We start from the raw sequence: 16,664 nt of genomic DNA on the forward strand, positions 1-16,664 counted from the left end.
AAAGTAGTATTTAAACATATTTACAGTTAAATTGCACAAGTGGAAATTACCTTAAACATTACCTTAAATAACATTAAGTGTGCTAATAGTAGCATTTAGCTTGGCCACATGGAAACTTCTAGCTTTTAACTGGTGTAGTTAACAGCTAAGCTATGTTTCTGGGCAAACACACTGAAATAAAAGAATTAAAAACCGTTTTAATTACCGACAATAAGTTGACATTAACGTCTAACTTCCACTTTCATGCACGCGGAGGAGCATTTAGCCGTGAGACAGCAGGTGAGGAGTCTTAATAGTCTTGTAGGCGGGGTTGTCATGTCTAACAATTAGACAGTTTGACCGGGGGAGTACGCACAGTGAGGGAACAGCGGATGTCAACGCTTTACGACAATTGCCCTCCATTTCCGGTACAAACACATGCATGTCCGAGCGACGAAAACATGAGAGGTCAAAAGTTATGATCCTAATCTACAGCAGAAACGGAACGTAACGCACAGACATGGTAGGTCGGGCATGTTATTTACTAACTGGAACAACAGTATGTAAAAGGCTGCACAATTAACAGCCTGCCTTAAAGTTTTAAAACGTAAATTATAAACGGCTAAGCTAACATTAGCTTTACCCAAATGTGCATGACCCAACACGACGTGCCAAACCCAGCTAATATTTGATTCACCGTTTTGATTAGCCAGTGAACCAACATTAGCATGGCAAGACATCATTGGCAGTGGTTTGAAATTAACGTAGCTAACGCTAATTAGGCTTCACACGAAGCCACCGCTTGGTTATGTGGCATTTGTTTACATTGCAGCCACAGGAGGACAGCTTGTTAGTAGATGCTGGCGACGCTGTGTGTCCTCACAATGTTAATCTGATGTCTCTCTCTGTCTGTGTCTGTCTCTATATACAGGCCAGTTCCATGGTGGCAGTGGGACTGGCTTTGGCAGCAGCTGGATTTGCAGGTGAGTAACTTAGTTTGTAGTTTAGGACCGAGCACCTTGACACAAAGTCCAGCAGTTTATCAGATAACTCACCTTCAGGAACACAGATTTTCTTAACAATGCAGTACCTGCTGCAGCATTTCATATGCTGAAATTAGGGCAAGGCAAGGCAGCTTTCTTTGTACAGCACATTTCATACACAAGGGCAATTCAAAGTGCTTTACAGAGCGATGAAATATACAACATAATAAAGGAAACAAAAGAGTAAAGAGAAAACATATAAAAAAGGTCAAATTAATTACTAAATGAATTAAATTAAAGTGAACTGTAATTCTAAACTAAGAAAATTAGTTTTGTTTCATATGCTTTAAGAGTTTCTTTGATGTAATGAGTAATAAGTGGTTGGAATATGGTTCATTACATTGAACATCAATTTGACTACTTTATATGTGTGATTTTTGTATACATTAGTAGCCATAGCATCAGAATCAGAAAAGGATTTAATGCTAAGTAGGATTTCACTTACAAGAAATTTTCATTGGTTTTTGCTGCATACATTAAACGTACCATTAAACTTAAGAGGAATGAAACAAGCCAAAGTACTGCAACACTAAAGACCTTAAATATAGACCTGAAAATTTGCAGTAAAGATGCAAAGATACTATTAAAAAGTACTATAACGTTAACGTAACGTTTTAGGATATAATGATACTGATATGGAGAAAAATAGAATTGATTTTAAACATATCTCCCAACCTCACTACTGAGAGTACAGTATCAGTAGTATCAGTGTTAAAATTTCTAAAAGTAGTACAGACATTTCCACAACTTTACTTATATATAAATATACACAATATAAATATGCTGGATGCGTGCTTTCCCTCTTCTTTGTCTCCCAGGTCGATATGCCATGCAGGCCATGAAGCAGATGGAGCCTCAGATGAAACAGGCCCTTCAGAGCTTCCCCAAGACAGTAAGAAGGAAACACGCATATATTAAGTATATCTCCAAATGGAAGTACGATATGTGCTGGATACCTCATGATGTCTCACTTTATTTTTATTAAGTGATTTTGCTTGCAAGGATCACTTTGCAGACCAATCATGGTGAACTTTTAACTTTACATGTTGCTGCAGGCTTTTGGAGGAGGGTACTATAGAGGTGGATTTGAGCCAAAGATGACCAAGAGAGAAGCTGCCCTGGTTTTAGGTGTCAGGTATGTGGACACACTCTGTCTGTCACCCAGCACTGGACCTCAGTTAAAGGATAACTTTGGTATTTTTTTAACCAGGACACTGTGTTCCCATGTTTTAGGCATAAGTCAGCAGCTAATGGGAACAACTATTTTTGAAACTGGTCCAGCATTGAGCAACAAAACGGGGTACAATGATACCACTGAGGCTATTTGAGCGTCTCAACTTACATCCACTAGAAGTGCTTCTTTGTGACTGATTGGCTCAGATTATTATTTTATGTGTCAGACAAAATTATGAAAAGAATCCCTACAGAGATAGATCTTTTTGTTAAAGAGTAAAATCCTTTTTGATCAATCAGAAATGGCTCTAAAATCGCTATCACTAAACCCACCAGACTCCATTTACATAAACGCTAATTTCATCATCTTAAAGCCTACTTCATTTAAAGACAGCAGAAACAAAATAAAATTCACAAAAACTGTCTTGGGTTTGTCTCGTCACTGTTCCAGCAATTACTGACTCTGGTTTGTTTGAATTAAACCCTTAATTCACCCAGTTAGATGTGAAACTATGCTGGCTTTATACATACTAAAATTATTGTTTCTTTAAATGGAGTCTGGTGGGTTTGGCGATGGCGACGTTGTGGCTGTTTCTGGTTAAAGAAAAAGGTTAAAGGTTAAAGAAAAAGGTCTGTCTCTGCAGGGATCCTTTCCATAATGTTGTCAGACCCTTAGAATAATAATTTGAGCCGGTCAGCGGCAAAAAACAAGCATTGCTGGCGGACGGAAGTTAACATAAATAGTTAGCTTGTTTGGCCACTGCTTGCTGCAGCCCTCTCACTCAGTACTGGACCATTTTAAAAAACTGTAGTTCCCATTAGGCACTTAGCCACAAAAAATAATGGAAATATGGTCCTGGTTGAAAAAAACCAAAGTTACCCTTGAAGTCCACCAGTTGCATGTTACTGTACATCCAAGCTCACACCAAAATTAAAGAATTAGGTCTGTGCTGTATGTTCACCTGTGTTTCTGTCATCTGTCTTTGTACTTCCTGTCAATTTGCTAATCACTACTATTCACACTGATTATTACGATAATAACTGACTGCTGTTGTATCGTTCTGTCTTTCAGTCCCACAGCCAACAGGACTAAGATCAGAGAGGCACATAGAAAACTGATGATCCTCAACCATCCAGATAGAGGTATGTGGTGCTATAGATACTGTAGTGCTCCTACAGACATTGGTTCCCATAGCAAAAAATCCTGAAATGTTACCATGGACACTGTGTGTGTGTGTGTGTGTGTGTGTGTGTGTGTGTGTGACAGGTGGATCTCCCTACCTAGCAGCGAAGATAAACGAGGCAAAGGATTTCCTGGAAGGCCAGACAAAGAAATAGAAGTGATGATGCAGGCGATGAAATAAATGTGATTCCACACTGCTCTGATCTCTGCTGTTGCACTTGACTTGACTCGGGCGATTACTAGACTTTTCTAACTGATTGTTCTCAAATAAAATCATGCTGTACAAATTGTTAATGGAAGCTTCCCTCGTTATTGTGTTGTGTTTTAGACGTGTACTTTCCAGGGAGTGTTTCTCTGTGGTGATTTTCCACAAGACAGGAACTTTTAACAATTGATTCACATTTAAACCATACACTTATCCTCATATATACATTCAAAGTGTTTTTGTTAACTTTGAATTGTCAACGAAAACCCACCTGATTGAACTCAGACTGCTGATGTATGGACAGGAGGAACGTCACACAAAAAGTTATCCCACAAAGCCCAGTGTATATCAGTACCATTGTAAGAGGTTTAATTTAGGGTGGGTTACACACACATCACATATACTAGAGAGGTAAACAATTCTCTGGCAGTGAAGTAGCAGCAGTTGGACGTTCCATTTGCACTCGCAGTGACTTAATATAGCTCTGACACCGTGTAAAAGAGCCAACAGTTAAGAGTCGGGCTGATATCTAAGATAAAATTGTGCTGGATTGCATGCATGCGTTATTTGCCTATGAGTCCCTTGTGGTTAGACATGACATGCCACTATCAATTAAACTATAAGGAGAGGTAATTACCTAATGTATTTACATTTAATGGTTATTAAAGAAAAAATGCTTACCATAATGAGTACCAAAAATGGGTTTAAAGTTGTAAAAACCTTCAGGAAGTGATCATTGGAGATTAATGACCTAACATAAGCCATGTGGAGGCTTGTGACATTTACACTTAGGTGACACCATCCTTCAATTTCTTAATTTTTAGCTTGATGAAGGTAAAATGTGTCGCAACGTAGCATTATAAATGAAGCATTGTGGTGCTACATAGATGCCTTGACCTACAAATCATAATCCAGGCATAAGGGAATATGCATGTTTTGTACAGACCCCAGCAAATATCACATACATATTTTTCCCCAGTGACAAATGCAATATGAATGCGATATGTTGGGGGTTTTTTGGCATATTGTGCAGCCACAACTTATGTTGTTTTACATTCCATAAGAGAGCCAGACAAGTGGGTTTGAGATCTACATGGAAGATCAAGTTTATTTAAGAACTAACTGCATACAAAACATATTGCACATCAACCAACCAGAATGATCCTTAAAAAAAAAAAAAAGAAAGAAAAAAAAAACATACTGTAGTTGCCCCAACAAAAACACTTGGGATGTCACAACTCTCAGTAGTCCAAATTGTCATTTGTCTCAAAAGGAAACTCTAAGTAACTCATGTTTTAGTGTCGAGAAAAAGAAGAGCTTCTCTTGTTTTGCCCCTTTTTTTGTTTAAATACTGTACATTTTTTAAATAAATAAACCAAATAAATCTCCTTCCTCAGAGGAACAGTCATGACCAGTTTCCAGCCAGCCAGTCTGTGGAAGAACCATGAAAATGACATCATCGTCACCTGGGCTTGGTTTTCCAGAAACATCTCCAACACCAGGGTACTCAAAACAAGACTTTTGCTATAGAGAGCATTTACAAGGGGATATCAATCTCCAAGATACTGCAAACCGGCTTCGAGTCTCTTCTGATTTAGCTGGATTTCTGGGAGGAAACAGCACTCATTATCCCTGCTTGTCATATATCTGATGGAAGTGCCCGATGTTTAGCAATGAGATGTTTCCAGGAAACCCAGCACTGATGGCTACATCTCTGTCCAGCACTTAACAGTAAACAGGCCAGTTTCCAGACTCAACTACAATCAACTTTTTAACAGAAAAAAGGCTATGTTTCAGTGCAAAGAAAACAACTCCTCTATTGTTTGTTTCTTTCCCAGACAACGCTGTAATAACATTTCTTGTATGACCAAAGTGGTTGCATATTGAAAAACAGAAAGCAGCTAATGTCAAACTCCTCAACAGATATATATATAAAGGATAACTGGACTCTTTTTTCCCCACAAACATTAAGAATAGACACACCTGATTTTAAAAAGATATGCCTCTGAAATCCTTTCAGGGACTTTCAGTGTTTGCCTCCACCCGCCTACAGTGCCATAAGGGAATATATAGCACAAGGAGACAGCTTGTGGTTCAACTGTGGCAGGCAAGGGTGACAGAGTAACACGGAAACAAGTGAAAAGATTTCAGATGGTGTGCAGAGCCAGGCAACAACATGTTGAATCTACTCTCAAGGCACAACAGATGATCACGTGTATGTCAAACATACTTGGGTTTCCAACAAACCTATCTGCACTGTGGTACTGCTCATGCAGAATATTTAATTTACAAACTACAGATGCACAAAACATCCTGAAAAATGTTGTGGAAGCATCTTTCTGAGCCCACCTGGTAAAAGGCGGACATGTTTCTGTTCTAAAATCCTGCTTTGATATTATTTGTACTGATAAAAAAAACAACTGCTGCATTGATACCATAGTATGGGTTTGAGTGGAATCCCTGTCTGCATTTTATAAATACTGCATTCAGTCCGACCTCTCCCTGAGCTCTCAATGAAGAGCGGACTGAAATGTACAGTTACGTAGATGTCTGTAAGTTTGTGTGTGTTTGACTATCTTTGGCAAGCTCATACAGGAAGAACTATTGTAAAAAAACCTGTAGTAAAATGAATAGTTGGACAGAATGTGTGTGTAAAGGGGAGGTTGAGGTTCAGACCTCAGAAACCTTGCGCAGTGGAACAGGTTTCAAATACTTGCAAAGTAAAAAATAACAGTGCTTGTGTTTCATTTTAAAGGCTGCGCCAGAGACAGGGAGATTAAATTAGGTGCAGCCAAATCATTTCAAATATTTGAAACCATTTCCTTTGCTCAGGTCTGACTAGGAGAGTCCATTAACAACAGGTTGCAGGTTCGAGTCCCCCTGGTAGGAGACTTTGGCGGGAGCTCCGGTGGCATCGCTGCCCTCGCTGGCGGCAGCGTTGGAACCATTGGTGGTTGCCGGGGCAGACGGTGGGCCGTCCTCTGCAATGGCATCCACCTGACCCTGGACAGAAATGTGGGACGGACAAATTATGCACTTCTGATGCATTCAAACAAATTCACAATGACGCAGCCAAGAAGAAATCATTTCATTAAGCGACTTCATAAAAGGTTAACTGTGATTCTGTCAATAATTTCTGCTGCATTCATGTGATGTCGGAATAATCAAAAAATTATTCCCTAATGAAAAAAATGTACATGAATGCCCCCGTCAAATCGGAACCACAACTTGGAGTCAGCGAACATTTCGGTACACGATTTGCTGAGTCGATGTCCAATTATGCAGAAACATGGTGGACGAAAGTAAATGTGGGGTTGATGGAGTATAACTTTTTTGTTAATTCAAGTATAGTTAGAACTTTTTTTAATGGCATTAAACCTCACAATAAGTGAGGTAAAGCAATATTTTAGTGGTTTTAGGGAATGTAGTGTTGCAGCAAAGTCTGGGACAAAATCATTCATATAAAGCTTCAAACTGTTTCAGCTTACTTTGATAGCAAAATGAATTCCCACTGAGACATTAGTCTCAGCCAGCCTATCACCCAGATGCTTCCACATTACGACTTAAAGCTCATGAACCCACCAAAGATGAAAGATTGCCTCTCTATTGGACAATGGGACCATCCATGGAGCACTTGAATGCACCTCTACTAACACATGATGTAGGTACTAACCACATCCTTGCTCTTCTTGGTTTCCTTGTTTGTGGTCATCTGTCTGCTCTGAGATTCAGCCCGGGATATGTAGTCAGCCACTGTCACTATACAGACAAGACAACAGAGAAAAGAACCCACTGGTCATGATATTGTTCTCAGAGGCCAAAATGCTCTCTCAGTGCTGTAAAGCAAAGCGAATCTACCCCAGACCTTTAGAGCCTATTCACACACACACTGTAGTTTAGTAGTAAACATGGACAGTAGCAGAAGTTGCAAATGAGGAATGTGGAGAAAATCATTTTTCACATTTGCCCCATTGTTGGTCAATTGCTGTGGAAAGCAAGCACGTTTGACGGTTTTTAGAATGTTACAGTAGATCCTGTCAGGCAGTCTGAAAGGAGATTTCCAGCACTTTCAGACTCTCCAAACAGCACTACTTCTCGTAGATTTAACTTGAGGCCACATATACACAACATCACAGAAAAGGAAGTTGGAGGTCAGGCCTACTATGACACATACAAAAAAAACAAAAAAAAAAACAGGACTGCTGTTAACAGTTTTACAACATGTAAACAAACAAGCTGTTGCCTGACTGTTAGTGAACAGGTAAAGAAAGTAGTAAAAGAAGACGCATTCAACCTGCACAGCAAACCGGTGTGGACGGTGAGTCAGCCAACCATTTCCAATAATTTAGCAAAAGCAACACTCAGTTACCACGTCATCAAAGAGGCCTGAACAATTTTAACACCTTTTTGGTTTAGTATGCTGTTGGTGTCACACATAAAACAAAACCAGGCCTTGTGCGCAACCTTTTAGTCAAAGCATTAGGATCACTGTATGGGGAAGGGGATACTCGCAGTTGCTATGGTTACCTGGCTGCCTCTCCTCAGGCAGGCGGGCACGGCGACGGCGACTACGGTTACGACGCTGAGGTTTAGCCTCTGAGTCATCTAAGGGTGTTAGGTCATCACAAAGAGAGGGATTTGGGGCTTAAATTGCCTTTCAACCAGAGACCTGTCTTTGAGCTGCACAGCTCAGACAGCTAAAAAAAAGCACTGTTAACACTAAGAAATGTATGACAGACTTTCTTACTAAGAGACTCAAAAATGAATGTACCCTGACAACACTGTTTTACATGTATGCACTGTTTGAAGAAGTCTTGTCAGATAATCTTTCCAAATAAAGCGACCTCCTTACCGATTCCATTTTCACTCATTGAGGCGTTGTCTGACTCGCTCATGCCATCCATCAGTGTGGTGTCCTCATCTGTTCTACGCCGCCGCGATCTTCTGCGGCGATTTGCAGGCATGTTTGACTCGCTAGCATCTGTATCAGCTGTCTGGTCAGTCTCAGTGTTTGTCTCTGCAACACCGTAGGCATTGTTATCCTCATGGTACTGATGCCCTGCTGCAGAGTCAGATTTACAGAAAATAACTTAGACCTTGAGTCTAACTACTGAATGACAAAACTTTTTATTGTGTGTGTGTCCCACTCTCATATGCTCTATGAGGGGTTTTTACCAGAGCTGTTGCTGTATCCTCCTCTTCCTCCTCTTCCCCGTCCTCCAGGCCCCCCTCGGCCTCTGCCGGGTCCAGGCCTCCTGCGACCATCTCTTTGTGGTCGGGAGCCTCTCTCCCTCTCCCTCTCCCTGCAAGTTCAGTAGTCAGTCAATCAATAAATAACATGTGCATGTCTGAAGCAATAACACAGCTTACACTAGAAAAAGCTTCAGACTTGTGTGTGTCTTTATTAAATTTACAAATAGCCTCACCTGTCCTGGTCCTCTCCAGCAAGAGACCAGTCACTGAGCTCATCTCTGCGCTCTGAATCAGTCTCAGAGGCGTTGGACTGCTCTGAGTTGGTGCCTAGAAGAATCAGGCAAACACAACAGAGAGGCAGCAACACAGAAAGGTAAGTGAAAATGTTTCTTTTTGTCCAGATATTTCAACTCCAGCACTATTTTGTTTCTAACATCTTGCACAAATGTTCCATTAGTTTACAAATTTTAATACACCACTATCTGGCAGGAAATAAGTTGATTATCTTTGTTGACTATATGATTTCTGAAAGGTTCCTACCATATCCAGCGCTGTAGCCATGGCCTCTCCGCCCACGCCCTCGACCATTGTAGGAGCGACTGCCATGTAAAGAGGACGAGGAAGCATTGGCACTGCCATCTGCGTTATACCCTCCTCCTCCTCTTTCGCCTCTGTCGCCTCTGTCTCCTCTGTCCCCTGGGCGGTGACCCTGGGTGATCTGACGTAACTGTTCATCAATCTGCATCCTCTCCAGACGAAGCTGCTCGACCTCCTTGAGGGGAAAAAGAAATGGAAAATGTTAAGAAAAAAAGAAAATGAGACAAAAGGAAAAGCAAGAAACTGAAAACATTTGTGATTGCATTTTTTCTTTGTGATTCTTTTTTTTTTTTCTTAAAAAGTGTTATCGCCTGATATACATGCACAGTCATCATACACACATCTCCACCACATCCAGTGTGCCTTTTGTTGCATGTTCTGAATGTTGCTAGGCTGCTTCCCTGTGTAAAATCCAAAATCTGCCTCAGCTCTTCCTCTAGCTGCCGGCCCTCCACAAGAAGCTCCACCATGTCCTACACACACACACACACACACCATGCAAAACAAACACACACAAAGCACCAACACAGCACAAAACATGCACAAAACAGGACACACAAATACACATGCACAAAGTGCAAGACGTACACAGTGAAATTCACACCGCAGAACAGCAAAGTGATTAGCTATAAAGATTTATCATAAATCTGTATGGCATTCACAATAACTGTAAACTGAAAATATCAAAATTATAATTATCAGGTATTCCCAGAGGTGGTAATAAACTGTGTGTCCAGCTGTCCAACCTCAAGTAAATGTCCAGCTGGTTATTATCAAACTTCAAACTGCCTTCATCTCCTTCAACCCCGCTGCCTGTGTGGTGGGTTTCTGTCCTCACACATTACCATCTAGCTGTGACTGATCGAGCTGTTAGCCTCAGAATGGAATAAATGTACAAAGACTAGTTTGATTCATTTACCAAAAACCTACAATGTGACCAATCAATCTATGTCATCTCATGAGCTGCGTCTGACAGATCCTGATGCTTTTCATGCGGTTTAATTTAGTGACTAGACTAGCCCAGAAAAATAAGTAGTCACCCATAAAATGTGTAGCTTCTGCTCCTATTTCACAAAGTTTCACAAATATTTTAATTCATAAAAATGTGCCACATCATTATGATGTTAGCAGAGGCAGTCTTTACACTCAAATACTACTGTGTGGTGAACCTTGCTAATTCTTTTCATTTACTGCATAAAAACATATACTAAGTATTTTTACATTTTTGCATGATTCATGTTAAATAATTTATAATTACCATTTAGTTTTACATACTTCCCTATCAGGTATGGCTTTATGTGAGTACAAACTGAAATCAGTGTTACTGTTAAGCCTATAGCAAAGCTTATGACTATATTATCACTTATCACTATAGACATGCTGGTGGCCAAATAAGTGCCAGTTAGACCTTATGAATGAAAATGATTCCAACATGTGTCCATGGTGCCACCTCATGCTGCCAACTGAATGAAACACTGGTTGGCCAGGAGATGCATTAAGAGGCAGCCTGAAATGGCTGTAAATTGAAGCTGTGGCATTGAGTGAAAGCAAAGAACAAATTGGCAAAAACATACACAAACTTCCATCAAAACAAGCCCTTTCCATATTCAGCACACACACATACACACACATATATATATATAAAGATCTTTAAGTATCCTTACATTGAGGTAAGAGATGTGGTACTCCAGCAAGACCTGAACGTTGCCAATACTTTCCTTAGTACCAACAAAGGTGAATGGGACCATTCCCTGTGTCAACAAAACAGGAAAAAACACAGCGCACATGTTAGTATGGGACTGACTTAAGCAAATGATAAGTGTCTACATTATTTGTCTAGAAAAAACAAAACTGGTGAACCTTATCAATGTTCTATGAGCTAGCTTTATCAGTGGCAGTAAAGACGTGGCAGTAGCAGGCTTACTTCCTGTCGGGGCTGCTTGTTGTCATTGTCTCCTTCTATCCTGACCCTCACCACACCTGACTTGTCCACAATCTCCTGGATGACCTTACCGTTCTTACCAATCACTTTTCCTGGGAACAGAGAGACACAGATATTGTAATGAACATCAGATGAGTTTGGGGTACTTTCAGGCTCATGCAGTAAATGGGTGTGCCTACGTACCAACAAGGTTTCTGGGCACCTGAACAGAATCCTCCACAAACTCCAGGTAGTTCCTCGCCTTCTTCACTGCCTCCGCTGTCTGAAAGACAACTCAGGGTCACTTTATCTGGTATACATTCAACTAACACAAATGCACAGTCAACAGTAAGCAACTGTTTGTTCTACGTCCTACATACTTGTTTCGGTTTAAACACATGTTCAAATATGTCCACACTGTTACTCTCAACGTTTACTGTTGTAAGGCCTTGTATTCATTTGGTCCTTTTTTAACATTGAAACACTCATGTCTCCACCAACACCCAGGCACACAGCACCCTACCTCTCCATAAATCCTGAAAGTGCCAGTCTCCTCATCCAGGTCGATGGCAGAGACACCTGGAACTTTTCGTGCTTGCTGGATGTTGCTGCCATGGCTGCCGATGGCCAGGCCCATCAGATCCGTTCTCACTGTGAACTCCTCCTGGAAGGACGACACCAGCTGCCTGGAGCTCTGCACACACACACGAGTAACGTTTAATTTGTTTCTAGTTCATCTTTTAATAAGTGAATCTTTTGCTTTTAATCAAGTCTAGCCAAAACAGACAAAACAAAAGTTTGTTTCCTATCCACAACAAAGCCAATTTAGCCAATCAGAATGCTCTTTACTAACAGTTCCCTTTTATTTGAAGTCTATGCATTAAACCACATACCTGCAGAGAGTATTTTTGGGAAAACATTAATTTAAATAATATTTAAATGTCACCAGTACTCCAAAACATTTGATTTCCACAGCCTAGTTTTGAGTGAAACCATAAGTGGCCCTAAAAAAGTTTAACTTCATATGGTATGATCATATGGTTACTAACTGCCCCTCCTGTTGCCATGTTGACCAACTACCTTTCAAATGATCATGTTAAGGTTACCAATTATTCCCTTAATGCGTACTAAGCTGCCTTCATGACCTTCAGCTCACCACAGTGACTGAGCCACAGTGTTCTTTTTACCAACTGACCTCCAGGTGTTTTGTGGCCTCGTGGTTTCGTGACATTAACAGCAGCTTGGTCCTGATGCTGCGCAGGTGCATGTCACTCAGCAAAGACACACGCTTCACTGTCGCCTCATTGGTGGACTACACAGATACAAACACACACATACACACAGGAAATAAAAGAAAGCATTATAACATACATTGACCTGCTCCCTTCTTGATGACGACTAGAAAGAAAGGAATAGGTGACTCATCCCCTGTACAAACATGGGCAGGACAAAGTTGCGACATATCATGTAGTGGTGTAGATGCTATAATAAATATCCAAATGTCACCACAGGAGTACAGCAAGGCACTTACCACAATCAGTAGCTGGCTGGTCTCAGGGCAGTATGAGATGCGACAGGCTCCAACAGCTTTCTTAAAGTCCTTATGGGCGTTCTCATTCTGGCACCTGTAATATAAAAAAAAGTATTACTTTAAACTTCCCAAACCCTGATGAAAACAAATGGTTAACCCCTACATCTGGCATACAGCTGACAGGGGACTGGGAGAGAAATGCAAAGTACAGACCATATAACAAATAAAATAAACAATCTTTAATCTTCAACAATCATTAATTATAAAGATAACAGGCACTGAATTAATTTTAAGATTTGCCCCTCCCTACTATTTAAGTGTAAAACTGCTGTACATACGCTTCTTGTAGATCCTGAGGAACAGGGACAGTGCACTTGTGAAAGGTGTTCTTGGTGATGGCCTTGTTGGGGTTGACTGGCCGCAGACGCTCAAAGGTCACTATCTCATTGTAGGTAGCGTCGCAGGCTGCGTACTCTATCACATAGAACTGAAAAGACAGACAGGGTCAGTGTGTAAAATAAAATTTACAAACACCAACGTTACTGAGTTCAGTTGATTAACTTATAGTAATACTGAATATGATGACTCGCAATCATTGTGAACTGATTTTCAGGACCACAAAAGCAGTATTTTAGCCACATTAGCATTCTTTACTCAGCACTCTACTAGTTATAAGTTAATATATATTTATGGCCGCTATATTGGTCAATTTTAATGAATGTATACTTTGTTGGATATCTTTTTTATGCAAATTTTAAGCATACAGTGTAGACACTTGACTTGATAAGGAACAGTACTCACCGTTCCCTTCATCATGCGGACTTTAGCCAGCCACCAACCACAAGGCTCCTGTTCATTGGCTCTGGAGAGGATCTGACAGGAGATTCAGAACGAAACAGGGTGAGGGATACGGAAGTAAACAATGAAACAAAAAGAGAAGAACATATGCACGCCCTCCTCACCTCCACCTCATCCCCCTCTCCCATCTCTTTCTTGCCATCAGCAGGCGGTGGCAACCTGACGTCACTGAAGGGCACCTGGCGCTCTGGCTGCCAACTGAAAACAAGATTCAAGATCATTTCTTACCTTGCTAATAGTGTCCTATATGTGTCTTAAAAATTAAAACTTGACATGTTTTATAAAACAATATAAGCTGGAATACAGGAGAAAGGGAGACTCACTTGTTCTCAAAGGCAATGGTGAGAGAGTCATCGTGGATATCTTTGACAACGCCCTGCAGGGCAGACAAGGGGAAGCACATTACAACATGACAACTGACTAAAATAAGGCCCACCTATTTAATTTACAATAACTGTGCAGGATACAGAAAGAGTTGACTATCATTCTTCAAGCAACCTTTCCATTGTGATGGATATAAAAATATTAAGAGGCATGTATTACATAGTTTTAATTTAAGTATTGAATACTGCAATGTTAAGTGCACATTAAAACCTAGATTTGGCAGCATATGATCTGACTTGTTAATCAATAACTGTGACTTAATAACCAATAGTGGTCTTGGCCCAGGCGGACATAAGTTCCCAAATACAACTTCCGCCAGCAAGTTCTGCTGATTATTGAGAGAAACAGAGACATGTTTTCCTGGAGTTTCATGTCACTTTTCAAGGCTTTTGGGAATCAAACACAAAACTGCATTCAACTCAAATGCTTTTGGTTGTCAGTAAGAGTCTCAGCAGCTTAAAATCTGGGCAAATAAAACTGTAAGTGCCATGTGTCATGACTAGAGACCAATAAGAGGAAGTGGTATTTTTTTTATTTATTTGAAACAAGGTTTTAAATGCCCATAATTTGTCACAAAGTGACATTAACAGCATTTCCAATGCAAGTGCAAATGAAATTGTGAGTAGGACTGAGATGACTCACTTTTTTAGTATTCAATTAATTTTTTCAAGACAATTTGCCAAATAGTCTCTAGTTGTAGCTTCTCATATATGAGGATTTATCATTATTATTTGCCATGTTTGATGGTCTTGGACTAACAGAGTCATACAGCTGGAATGATCTGAGCAACTGTAACAGCCGTATTATAGTATTTTATAGAATTAAAACAGAATCAAGTAAATCATCTTGAAATTGAAAAACTAGTACAAAAATACACCATCATTAGATGCATCTCTAGTTGAATGTATACATTTGTGCCAGTGTCTTTTGCACATCATAAATATACCTCAAGACTAGCTGTAAAAAAGCTTATTGACTGACCATACACAAACACAGAACTGCGTATTTCCTAGGTATTCAGGAGCTGGAAAAAGGGGAAATTAAAACCCCCTGCTCATCTTGTTTGATTATAGTGTCAATTACATTATATTTTTAAACCAGAAACATAGAACTGTAAAGCCATGAAATTTAAGAGTTCAAGATTCAGCCTGGGCAGCTGACCAGCAAGCATTTGGGCAAAATGAGTCATGAAACCAGGGCTGGGTCGTCGGGTACACAGTGAAAACACACTGAGGACAGTATCAAATAGTAGCACAGGAGTCATGTGAGGAATTGAGGTGAGGCCAGAAAGGAAAATGAAAGAAGGAAATGAGTCCATGTAGCAGAGGAGACGAGAGAAGGAAAGAAGGAGACACATAGAAGAAGAGATCGAAGGAAAAGAGACGGGACTGTTGCAGACAGCAGGTCTAGAAATAGCTTTTAAGTCTACGGTATCAGTGACCCTCTCCTGGCATGCCAGCTGGTCAGGATTGACAAGGAACAGCTGGCTCACACATACAAAAAATAGTTTCTGCGTGATGAAGTATCAAATAATAGACAGCCGCTGAGTAAATGCAGTTTAACGAGAGCTCGAAAACACTATCATTAACTCGCCACGATGCCTCCTAAACATCACATACTTCAATATGATACATAACCAACAGCACTAATAACAGTCAAACTACTCTAATAACCGAATAAAACATACACGGTTTCAATCGGCAGCACATATTTCACAGCTTAGCGTCTAACCACAATTTAACGATACTTGAGCCTCATCTTTTGACGTCAACAGTTAGGGAACTAGCAAGTTAGCTAACTTTAAGCTCCAAAAAGCTACAACCGGACGCCAAGCACTTTTAATAAAAGCATTTATCGGTTATATATTCAAGTAATAAGGCATGCCATACTGTTTCCTTCACTCTGGGTGAAAGGTCGCTAAATAGTGACAGTAGACGAAGACTAGCGAGCGATGCCATAGCTTAGCCAGCTAATTTTGGCTAGCACTGCTAGTACAAGCTAATGGCAGGCAGCTAGGGGCTTCAGAGCACGTCGGATATAGTTGCTCTGGTCCGTAAGACTTCAGCTCAAATACTGTATCGTGTAAGGTGGCTAAATTGTTTCATGCTGAATTGATAAGGCGGTATTTACCTTGTAATAAGCCCCGTTGGAGCCACGGACCTCCACCGCCAGTTCTTCCATATTGGACACGCAAAGGATGTTGGGACGACAGGTGCTCCTTGAAGCATCAGGGGAGACGCTTGAAGGCTGGAGAGGTAGCTGCTCCAGGGCAGTGCTATGTTTAGTGTTCACTGTTGTACGAATATAACTCACTGAAAAAGGCTTTAATGTGTTTCCTTGCGCCGATAATTCAGCAAACTAAAGCCTCGTCTGACATATATATCTCCCTGATGTATTTTGGTTGTCGTGGCCCTTTAAGAGAGTGTAGTAGGGGCTGTGATCATATGTAACTAGGTAGCCTACATTTACTCAAGTACTGCACATGAGTACAATTTTGAGGTACTTGTACTGTACTTGAGTATTTCCATTTCATGCTACTTTAAAGTACTATAATCCACTACATTTTAGAAAACAATATTGTACTTCTCACTCCCCTA

At 40.5% G+C, this 16,664-nt stretch overlaps 2 protein-coding genes across 6 annotated transcripts; one reads left to right on the forward strand and one right to left on the reverse strand.

Annotated features, from left to right (window-relative positions):
* The first annotated feature begins 362 nt into the window (after positions 1–362).
* dnajc19 (DnaJ (Hsp40) homolog, subfamily C, member 19) lies at positions 363–3,672 on the forward strand. Its single transcript, XM_033621213.2, has 6 exons — positions 363–502; positions 911–962; positions 1,841–1,914; positions 2,078–2,157; positions 3,268–3,338; positions 3,463–3,672. The coding sequence occupies exons 1-6, from the start codon at positions 500–502 to the stop codon at positions 3,531–3,533; spliced, it is 351 nt and encodes a 116-aa protein (XP_033477104.1). The 5' UTR covers positions 363–499; the 3' UTR covers positions 3,534–3,672.
* A 992-nt stretch (positions 3,673–4,664) lies between these two features.
* Positions 4,665–16,345, reverse strand: fxr1 (FMR1 autosomal homolog 1). Of its 5 annotated transcripts, none has more exons than XM_078168998.1 (18): positions 16,198–16,345; positions 14,007–14,059; positions 13,788–13,881; positions 13,627–13,698; positions 13,164–13,312; positions 12,826–12,919; positions 12,490–12,606; positions 11,818–11,988; positions 11,499–11,577; positions 11,298–11,407; positions 11,038–11,124; positions 9,317–9,548; positions 9,010–9,103; positions 8,759–8,880; positions 8,436–8,645; positions 8,111–8,188; positions 7,257–7,342; positions 4,665–6,586 (listed from the first exon to the last, which is right to left on the reverse strand). In XM_078168998.1, the coding sequence occupies exons 1-18, from the start codon at positions 16,246–16,248 to the stop codon at positions 6,422–6,424; spliced, it is 2,064 nt and encodes a 687-aa protein (XP_078025124.1). In that variant the 5' UTR covers positions 16,249–16,345; the 3' UTR covers positions 4,665–6,421. The 5 variants fall into 5 exon arrangements, with proteins under 5 accessions (XP_078025124.1, XP_033477824.1, XP_033477823.1 ...); XM_033621933.2 differs by having other exon boundaries at positions 8,759–8,886; positions 11,038–11,130; XM_033621932.2 differs by having other exon boundaries at positions 8,759–8,886; positions 11,038–11,133.
* Positions 16,346–16,664: the final 319 nt, after the last annotated feature.

Source organism: Epinephelus lanceolatus, chromosome 6 (genome assembly GCF_041903045.1).
Source record: "Epinephelus lanceolatus isolate andai-2023 chromosome 6, ASM4190304v1, whole genome shotgun sequence".
Classification (NCBI taxonomy): Eukaryota; Metazoa; Chordata; class Actinopteri; order Perciformes; family Serranidae; genus Epinephelus; species Epinephelus lanceolatus.

What these genes read in the sequence shown, in the direction of transcription:
- dnajc19 (XM_033621213.2), top strand. An exon ending in GCCCTGGTTTTAGGTGTCAG is followed by an intron (nt 2,158 to 3,267) that starts GTATGTGGACAC and finishes TCTGTCTTTCAG; the next exon opens with TCCCACAGCCAACAGGACTA. An exon ending in CCTCAACCATCCAGATAGAG is followed by an intron (nt 3,339 to 3,462) that starts GTATGTGGTGCT and finishes TGTGTGTGACAG; the next exon opens with GTGGATCTCCCTACCTAGCA.
- fxr1 (XM_033621932.2), bottom strand. Translation starts at nt 16,248, where the DNA reads ATGGAAGAACTGGCGGTGGAGGTCCGTGGCTCCAACGGGGCTTATTAC. An exon ending in GCCTGAGGAGAGGCAGCCAG is followed by an intron (nt 7,343 to 8,110) that starts GTAACCATAGCA and finishes TTGTCTGTATAG; the next exon opens with TGACAGTGGCTGACTACATA. An exon ending in CCAAGAAGAGCAAGGATGTG is followed by an intron (nt 6,587 to 7,256) that starts GTTAGTACCTAC and finishes ATTTCTGTCCAG; the next exon opens with GGTCAGGTGGATGCCATTGC.